Here is a 9,988-nt window from a genome sequence, read left to right on the forward strand (position 1 = left end):
GCATCGCATGGTTTTTATTTCGCGCTAAGGCAAAAAAGGCGTGTTCGTGGTGGTTTCAAGTTCGCATCAGCGCTATAGTCACATACTGCTACATCATTGGACAAAATGTTCGCGGCAGTTTTAAGTTGGCAGTAAAACGGTCGCCGCGAAAACCGCGAACATTAAACCAGCGCGAACATTTCTGCATTTACAGTATTTTAAACAATCAGATTGCTTCTGAAATGGTCCAAAGCAGAACATTAACACAAATTGGCAATAAAAAGTTGCCTCGAAGATGTTGGACCAGGTAGATACAAAGTTGTACCTTGAACCTGTTGCTGGGGAGGCACTGCAGAATGTGTGAACCCGCTGGTCAGCAGTAACGTACTGGTCACCAGGTAGAGAGACAGGCACATCTGGCAAGAGAGCAGTCAAACATTATGTGAGCATTAAATAGAGAACACAGTCTTAGAACTGTATACACAACATATGCTTTTGGTATCTAACAGTTAGTAAAGCCTTTTCCTATGGAATGCCTAAGTGTCAGGAAATTGTCATACATGTACATATTGCTAGCCAGACATGTGCTTTAGCCAAGCGGACAAGCTAAGTGCTAATGCATAACATCCATTCTCTACTTGCACTAATCATAGGTTAAAATAAGTCTGCTTGGTTATAATTTTTTCATAATGACTCGGGATTTGAACCGACGGTCCTCCGATTGTAGGGGAAACACTCTACTCCACATGCCATCGCAACAGTTCGCTAAATGATTCAATATAAAGTACTGTTTCAAAGGAATTCCTGCGCTTCCTGCCAAGACTTTTTTTTAGATATTGACATGATGTCACATGTACATTTCACATTGCTATAAGGTGTACATACCTTAGTCATTTTTGCCTAGGCGATGGAGCGCAGCTTCTTGTCTCTTGAGTCCGGAACTAGTTCTCCGCGTTCTCCGTTATCAATACCCACGCTCTCCGCTTTATATAGCATTTTGTTACCCTTGTCAGAACTAATTTTGACAATACAAAGGTACGTTTTATGTATGCCATAACAAGTTTTAGCTTACACCTGAAAAGTCCTCAGGAGTGTAGTCCTTTCCTCATTAGTTGGGCTCATTTATCAAAACTTCTCTCCTGGATTTGTCTGTTTCTATGATTTTTATCAACTAAACTTGGGTGATGAAGAATTCTGTGTTTATATTGCTGGCTTAAGCATGCCACATGTATGGCACCAATGGCATGTTGTCTTGTACAAATATTATGAAGTGCACAGATGGCAAATATCAAACAAACACATATAGCAATATATGTGAATGATTACATGTAAGTTGTCTAATCATGTGTTTTCACAGAGCGCAACGTCTCTTTGTTTAGTTGGTTGGCAGATGTGTGCAAAATTGGATATGTTATAGATGGAAACAACCGGCACAGAAGCTCAATTTAAAATAAAGTATACATATTAAGTCATATTCCCAGTACAAGGCTTGTGCGTATAGTACGTCAATCTAAAAGGGATGCTTGGCTCAGTGACATATCTGCAACAGAGCTTCGATTGCTAAAAGAAGACTGGACTGAGGATGACTTCATTCGGATAGATTTATTTATTTTCATAGATTCAATCACAAAATGTACATTATTTACTCACAAATATACATTGTTGAATCACAAATGTATACATTTATTCCTTTTCACAACTAAAAGTACGCTGTACTTTCCTAGTGCTGCTTAGCAACAGTTGAAGACTCTTGTATTATGATGCTTATAAGTTGACTTGAAAGCAGGGCAACTATACCCTGAGTGTCATCCTGTTTCCAGGCTCTGGATTTATCAATTAATTTTAGGAACTAAACAAGATACAAAACAGGATGACACTCAGGCTAGGGCAACTTTGCTTTGTACATGACAACATATACATATGAACAGTCAAAACAAATTCGACATCATAAGATGTAACATTACAGTTTGATATGCATAGCGGAGTAATTGACATTGAGTAGCAGAGGAAACTTGTCTTTTCTCCAAGCAGAGGTTTGGTTGAGTGGGATAGGAGTGTCCGGGACTTTAACAAGGGCAGGGTTAAAAATTCCAGACTTTTGCTTCGAGAATAAAACTTGTCCAATTCAACCAAACTTTTCCTTTAAAAATCATTCTTTTCTAAAATGTATGCATATTACCAAGGAGGTTAAAATTCTTCTTATTGTAATTTAACATCACTGTTTTCTGACTTTCCACATGCATTCTTATAACAGCTCTTGACCATCTTCTTTACATGATATTTACATGTACAATAAGCAGCTCCTTTTGTAGGCAAGACTGGTACTGAGGGATGTTAAACAATTGCGAGCTGATGAAAATGACCAAGAATATCATCACAATACTACAATACATGTATAATCAAAATCTAATCAAATTATAACTGTGCGAAGAAACCAATTCCTAAGAAAAATCAAGTTCCCTTTCAGTCTCAAAACAAAATTGTTTTTTAAAGTTTTGTTTTATTTTGTTTTTTACCTGTGCTGTTGGCAACCTCATGCACAGATACCTCAGCACGTAACAAAACTAACAAAGCCATGGTGCACCCAACAAGGATGACTTTGACACTTTACATATACTTAGTATCATTACTCTCCAAGCAGAGAAATGGGTCCCGGCTGTTTTTTGATGGGTTGTCGACACAATACCAGTACACAGTAGACAGCCCGACAAAAACGCCTAAAAACACGTCAAAAACCAGCCGGAACCCCTCCGCTGCTTGGAGAGTAGGTATCATCACAAGTCAAATCTATTACCAAAGACTTTCTCACATCTTGGGGAGCATGTAGTGGTTTCCCCTGCAAACCATATGCATGATTCTTCTGTTCTCATTCAAGATCAACAGATCTGCCTGTCAAACAGGTCAATCCTTCTTACAATCTTCCAGAAGACAAACGTCTTAGGTCAAACCCACACCATACATTCAAGTGTTCCAATTTATTTTGAGACCCTTGGTTCAGGTCCATATGTGGAACTACACCTTAACCCTCCCCTTGCTAAGGTAGCCTTCTTGGCACCAGGTATAACACTTATGGTATTAAGTATGGGGTTAGGTAGCAGGGAGAAGGTTAAGGTCCATGTACATGTACTTGAAAAATATCATGATTGGCAAAATTTGATTCTTGGTACAAAAACAAAAGTGACACACAGCTTAAGTCATACTTGCAAGTTGCAACAATATGATGACATTGCCTGATATATACAATATGTCAGCAAATTAAATCAAAACAACTTTTTTTACTTTAATTTTTTTTTTACTTTCAAAAACTTTTTTTTATTTTTTTTTGTTTACCTTCAAAAACAACAAGCTACTGTCAGACTGAGTGTGCATTAACTATCTGAGAATCATTTCATCAATTATAGAACTACTGTAAAACAAAAACTATATGATATCAGATGCTGCACCAGAAACTTATATACAAAATATGTAAAACTTTGCAGCTAAAAAGACAAGCAAAAAATTATGCTCTAAATCATCACTGTAAGAATCAGTATTTACAATTTCTTTCTTTTAGGGATGACATCAAATACTGTGTATCCTTTGCTATTTTAAAAAGGGACAATTTTTTCTCCTTTTGCACCAACATTTCCTTTCAATTGGCTTTCCAACTTTGTTGGCAACAACATTTACACTAGCCTCCTATGCAGACTTCTTGGAGCACAACACTTTGTTTCTGGGGAGCGCTGATTTGTGATTTTTAACATGGCCTGAGGTTCTCTTATACCAGGGAGGTCGTTTACGTGATCTAGCAGCGCTGCAAGAAGTCTACAGAGGATGCACAAAATCATTCCTTTTGAAATCATTGGAAATCAACCTGCAACAATGCTGACCCCAGTGACAAGTGGTCACAAGTTGAGAAGTCACTAAGCAACATAAGAGAGATGAGAACCATATAGCCATATGAATTCTTTAGCGTTACTTTTTTTAATCTGATGACCAACCAAAAAATCAAATTGGTGTGGCGTCCCTATTTTTTTATCCTCCATAGCAGGCTACTTTTGCATTTTGATATTGCAAATTTTTTTCTTAATACATGCCAGCTTTCTGATTGATTTGTTCTCAATTTGCTTTTTCTCCAGCTCTTGATGACTGTTCTGAAGGCTTACTTTCAGTTTAACCTGCTGGCGTAGCCTTTTGGCACCAAATTTGCATTGGTTATGGGGTAAGGCAGCAGGGAGAAGGTTAACATTTGCCACTAGCACCAATCAGAAAGCAGAAATAACATTTAAAAAAATGAAATGGTTAAAAACAACATCAAAACCCTGCTATGAAGGCTACTCCTCGCTCCGTCACACCCTGGTTACCACGCCGCCAATCTCCAACTCGCTGGAACCATCACCTCTTGTTCTTCTTTGGTCAGGGGTGGGAAACACCGGTGTGGGGCCGGACCTAGTCGCACATGGAACATCGGGGATCTCAGAAACTGCATAGCCGGCAGATTCTGCGGAATAAGTAAAAACATAAGAAGTCAGACTTGGCAGTCTTATTAAAGGCATCTTCTTTCTGATGAAAATTTACAAATATATTCCATGTTTTGACAAGAGTGCATCAAACTTTGCAATATTTCAAGTATGCCCAAGCAAAACATTTATCTTTGTCTATTAGCTATCTATACAAATTGTCAACCACAGTCAGCTTCCTCACCAATATTTGTTTTCAGCTGCTTGCAGCTGCCTTATAGAAAGCAGTGAAATATGTACAGAGGGCACAATTCAGCCCTTGGCTGCAACGCCTTTTTTACGAATAAACCATTTTTGATTGATTGATTGATTGATAATGGGTTTGACACTTCCCTCCTTCATCAACATTGACCTCAATAAAAAGCGGCCTTAAGCCCAAACTTAATTTCATAATAAAGGCACAAACAAAAACCAACCCTTTTCTATCTTGTCCAAGGACTGGGGCGGGTCGTGTGAGTCCTGTCGGATGGACTCTGGACCTGGACTAGCCTGTCCCCCCGTTTCCTGGACAGGCATGGAGTCATCGCCACCCTCAGGCTCCAGGGCAAACGACTTCGGGTATGTCTCGTCACCTGAAGAAAATAGAGAGACAATAATGTCTCAGTTTTATTTTCAAGTTATGTAACATGAAACAATGCATAGAAAAAGTATACAGACAGTGCAAGTTAACAATGGTGACAAGTGGAACAAGACTTAGTGACTTTTCTAAGAACTGCTTCAGAATACAACACATCTGTGTTACATCAACATTTTCCTGTTCCATTACAGCACATTTAAGGATCGTCTGTCAGGGATAGGATCCTCAAAGTTGGCTACAATTTGGTGCTGAGCTGTGCTACTGCTTGAGATGTTGCATTCTTCCCTACAGTTGCATTCAACTTGCTGAGTTTAGGTATGGGGATAGCTAAAGGCATGTCTTTCAAAAACATGACAATCTTTCACCCTAACATCTGCTTGGAGATTACCAAAATGCTGCATAGAGTGCCCTTTAACCTACCAGGTCCATCAACGTCATCTATGGGCCCTACAGCTCCGCCGTCTCCAAAGGGAGTGGCAGCGCAGGGTTTGTCCGGCTCACTTTGGTACTGCAGGCTGTCTGGGCTTCTGGTGGAGATGCTGGTACCAGTAGGGGAGCCACGGCCACTGGAAGTACTGGAGCTTCTAGAAGCTACACGAGAGAAGTGGAAAACTTTTACATCTTTGCATCAAGCCACACCAAATTATTTCTTTGGTCCATTTAAGATAAGAATCTAGCTAGAGGATATTGTTAAAACAGAGAGCAAGGGGGAACACTTGTATTCACTCCCAGAAACTCATGCTCATCGTTCAGTTCAGCATAGCCTCATATAACTGATAAACTGTCTTAAGGCACTATACCCACCAGTTTTACTAAGTACAAGTTGCACATAAAACTGTGGACCTGAAAAACTTGGCACCAACATTTTGATGGCAAACTTTCATCCTAACCAAATACATGATTCAAGCACAGCCATATCGGATGAATATGAAACAAAAAGTCATGATATATATCAAAATACATGACATACATGTGTTTGTACTTGAACTGCTGCCATTAAGAAGCCCTTGGTTGTCTCTTGGGATGGGACCCTCTGGATCATTCTGTTGTCTGGCATTCTTGGATCGTCTGTAGAAGAAGACACCCACAGCCAGTGCCACTAGTACTACTACCCCTCCTAGCACTACCGGTGCAACAATAGCCGCCGTGTTGTCCAACTGACTCCCCTCTTTGTCTGACACCTCCTGGGGATGTTTCACTGTAGGAGGGATTCCTAAAATAGGAGATATAGAAAAAATTGTAGACTGTTGTAGAAAGTACATCAGTGACAGTCAAACCTGCCTGGAAGGGCTGCCTATATGCAAGTTTGCACTATGGCCAGTCTTTTGTGGTTTGGATAATTTTTCCCATTAACTAAGTATAATGAATCCTGTATGTAGTGGCCATCTGTCTACTGTGAGCATTTCCTCAAGGCCCTTGAGTGGTCACCGTAGACAGGTTTGACAAATAAATATAGAATCACTACTTATTGTTGCACTCTGACTCTGATTGTCAAATGAAAAGGCCAAAGACACTGTATCTGATGTAAAAAAAATCTTTCTTCTAGAACTTACTACATGTGAATCTTAAAACAAGTTTCTGACAATCTTCCTAAAAATCAATCAGTTACCTGTTGCCATGGAGACGTTTTGACAGACCCTGTCATGTGTCCGGTTACAGTCTGACACCTCCTGCTGCCATTCCTCACAGATCAGACAGGGGGCGCAAGTTTCCTCTGCTGATGATGCAGCAGAAAATGCCTCCTCCCTGCAGGGCTCGCACTCTGTGTCTGCCACTATGGTAGCTGTCAACGGGGAAGAAAGAAATCTTAATAAACAAACTGCCTTCCAAAATTTGGCAAAAGTGTTGATCCATAAAAAAAAAAACCTTCTATATCACAAAATGGATTTTAATGACCCCAATGGGGGTCTTTGCAATTATTTAAAAATCGAAAAATCTAGAGATTTACTCATAATATTGTAAATGGAAAAAAAAGAAAAGTTTGCCAAAGTTTGAGACTTACCTGGGTGTGTGACTCCCTGTCCAGGAGGACATTTTGTTACCGAGGTGCATCGGCGGTTGACTTGAGACCAGTAAAGGCCTTCTGCACATCTACAAACAGCATTCTGAAAACATGAGTACAAGAAACGTTTAGTAGAACTGAGCCTCACATAGTGCAATCAGTTCCTTTTCCTATGGGATATAAATCTAGTATTTATTCAACATCGCAAATATTTTGATTAACACAACACAGTTAGTTCCGGAATCTGATCCTACCATCATTTTACACCTGACTTTAAGGACTGCATATTCACAATCAGATTACTGAATATCAGCAGGTCGCAGCAAAAACGAAGGTGTGGTTCTTTTGCCATTTTGAACGAGAAGCAGTCACTGACAGATTTTTAAAACATCAAGGAGGACCTCCACCACCTCAACCTACACAATGTAAATCCACAGGACAGAGGCACCTGGCGAGCGGCCACTAAAAAACACAGCACAGTCAGAAGAAAATAACAGATCATCCTACCTCAAATATGGTACAAGCCTCGAGCGGTTCTCCCCCCAGACTTCCATCCAGCCCGGGATCACACTCATCGCAGTTGTAACACCTGTTCTCATTGGTCCACGCGTTGGGCTGGAACTTTCCTGGGGTGCAGTTCCTACAGTCTGTAGATGTCGGGTCGTCAGATGTACAGGGACTGTTGACAAACGTACCTGGCAAAGGAGGGGAAAGTCAGTCAGGTCAACTGGGCCATCCTTCTGGGAGCTCAAAGGAATTTCAAGCTTGGTTACCATCCTCCATAGTTACTGCCAGTTATTATGATTTAATGTGAATCTGAATTCAGGTCAACTGTCACTGTTATAACATCAGCAGGCCCTTAGGCATAACACACCTGCTTTCCAGGCACAAGGCAGCAGCTGGCAATATCACATTGAATGCCTTGCAGGGCTCGAACTTAACTATGTCCCTATGTCCCGGGGCCACTAAAATTTAGGCTGGGACAACTGAAAAATCACTTTGGGACATTTTTGGGACAGTAGAAAAATAATCCAGTGGTCCCTGTACATCTGCAGTACTATCAATACAATATACATTTTATTCTTCCCATCTTCCACATGTTACTTCATATGGTACAGCAAGACAGAAAGAAAGAATATTTGGTCTGTCTTTGTTGTTGTTGTCTAATAAAAAGAATGACAAGACAAGTTTGAATTTGAGTTGATTTTGAATTTGTCAATTGACAATTATCTTACACACAATACTGTACTGTACTCTGAGCTTTATTGTTGTTGTAGTACATACTTCCCGAGAATAGGGTTGGGACGGTCCATCCTCATTTCGGGACAATTGAAATTTATTTTCGGGACAATGCTGGGACAGTAGGGAAAAAAGTTAATTTCGAGGCCTGGCCTTGTAATTACACGTAATTTGCAAATTTATCTAACTCTCTAGCTTAAGGTGTGGCTATCCTGAAATGTGAGACCTTCACCTTACCTCTGGGACACATCTGACAGCTCCATCCCTGCCCTGTTTGGTAGTACTCAGGACTTCCAGGTGTTTCAGCAGCAACGATAGCCTGGAAGTTTGGAATAGAATTATACTAGTAAGTGGAAAAAAGATTGAAGGTGGTTGAAATTTGGTATTGTGTGATCTCCTGTCCCAGTTCGATGAATTTGAAGGGAGACACTACCTGAGCACATGTTCGTTGTTTTTTTTACTTCAAGGGGAAATTCATATATATATAGTGTTACATGTTTTGTTTGTTTGTTTGTTGCACATAACCGTTATGTAAACTGCCTTATGGCGTAATACACTAGTTTAGTACAGTAGGTAGAATCTGCGTAAAACCGGACTGGAACCCTACTCTTTTTGATATGCTATTAAAGTGTAGTGGGTTCAAGGTGTGGCTCTCCTCAAACACGAGTCAACCATCTGAGAGTGAGAGGACGTCCCTAACAGAAGCTATGGTATACTTATTCACATCTGAATTGAGTGAGGTAATAGGTGTACAGGGCCTTTCCCAAGATATAACAACACTGGGGCCTCCTGGAAATTTCAACCCAGAACCTTTAGATCTTGTGTCAACATCCGATGGTTTTGTCAAAATTGTTCTACCAAATTCTACTCTATCTTAGGATTCAATTTTCTGTATGCAGTCATAATTTCAAACACAAATACGTAATGTGTGGCCATTTTCTCTCAGTACAGCGGCAAGATGGTTGGGGAGTTGCAAAACAAGCTGGGGATTTTTTCTTGGTTTTTCCCTGTCTTTTATTTCAAACAAAGTGGCTGCCTGTGATGACGTCATTGAGCTTCGTCTATGAGCAAAAAATTGCACTCAAATATCAGACAGATCAAATCTATATAGTGTACATGTAGGCAAACATAAAATGGCCCACAGCATGCATTTAACACAAGATTGCAGTATAGACTCAAACCCAAGTGTCAAGGTAACTAAGGTAACATTCTAAGTCTGACATGACGTGTGGCGTTTGACAAAATGGACATGTAGCTATAGTTTGAAGCACTTTAGATGACTTTACAGGAGAGATTTTAGATAAATCAATCGCCAACGATCATCCTGATATCGATCTAAAGAATCCCTGAACCATAATGGGGGACATGTCTTCCGAACTTATAGCCCCTGCGTCACAATTTTAGGAACGAAATCCGCTGAAGAAGAAGGAGAAAAACATGGCGAAGTTCGAATTCCATGTCGTCGTTTGAACAAAATTGGTTCGAGAGGGCATGGATTATGGACGAAAATTACACTCGCCAGAGCGATAAGAATCAAAAGAAGAACCTACCACAAATATTCCCAGAAGAAATAGACATTCTAGACGCCTTCTGTGGATCAGGAAGGCGATATTCGCTCCACGGTTTACCAAAAACAACATGTTTTTTGGGTCCCGTTTGGAATTATGGAGGGGAGGGGGAATCCCCGATCCA

The 9,988-nt window shown here is 40.2% G+C and overlaps 1 protein-coding gene across 1 annotated transcript; it reads right to left on the reverse strand.

Moving 5' to 3' along the window:
* Positions 1–5,400: 5,400 nt before the first annotated feature.
* On the reverse strand, positions 5,401–9,988 carry LOC136443107 (tumor necrosis factor receptor superfamily member 5-like). Its single transcript, XM_066440182.1, has 7 exons — positions 9,847–9,988; positions 8,534–8,615; positions 7,565–7,752; positions 7,058–7,160; positions 6,665–6,838; positions 6,026–6,268; positions 5,401–5,646 (listed from the first exon to the last, which is right to left on the reverse strand). The coding sequence occupies exons 1-7, from the start codon at positions 9,934–9,936 to the stop codon at positions 5,417–5,419; spliced, it is 1,110 nt and encodes a 369-aa protein (XP_066296279.1). The 5' UTR covers positions 9,937–9,988; the 3' UTR covers positions 5,401–5,416.

The sequence above is a fragment of the Branchiostoma lanceolatum genome, chromosome 10, assembly GCF_035083965.1.
Source record: "Branchiostoma lanceolatum isolate klBraLanc5 chromosome 10, klBraLanc5.hap2, whole genome shotgun sequence".
Taxonomy (NCBI): Eukaryota; Metazoa; Chordata; class Leptocardii; order Amphioxiformes; family Branchiostomatidae; genus Branchiostoma; species Branchiostoma lanceolatum.

What these genes read in the sequence shown, in the direction of transcription:
- LOC136443107 (XM_066440182.1), bottom strand. Translation starts at nt 9,936, where the DNA reads ATGTTGTTTTTGGTAAACCGTGGAGCGAATATCGCCTTCCTGATCCAC. An exon ending in TTCTTCTGGGAATATTTGTG is followed by an intron (nt 8,616 to 9,846) that starts GTAGGTTCTTCT and finishes CCAAACTTCCAG; the next exon opens with GCTATCGTTGCTGCTGAAAC. An exon ending in CTGTCAGATGTGTCCCAGAG is followed by an intron (nt 7,753 to 8,533) that starts GTAAGGTGAAGG and finishes CTCCTTTGCCAG; the next exon opens with GTACGTTTGTCAACAGTCCC.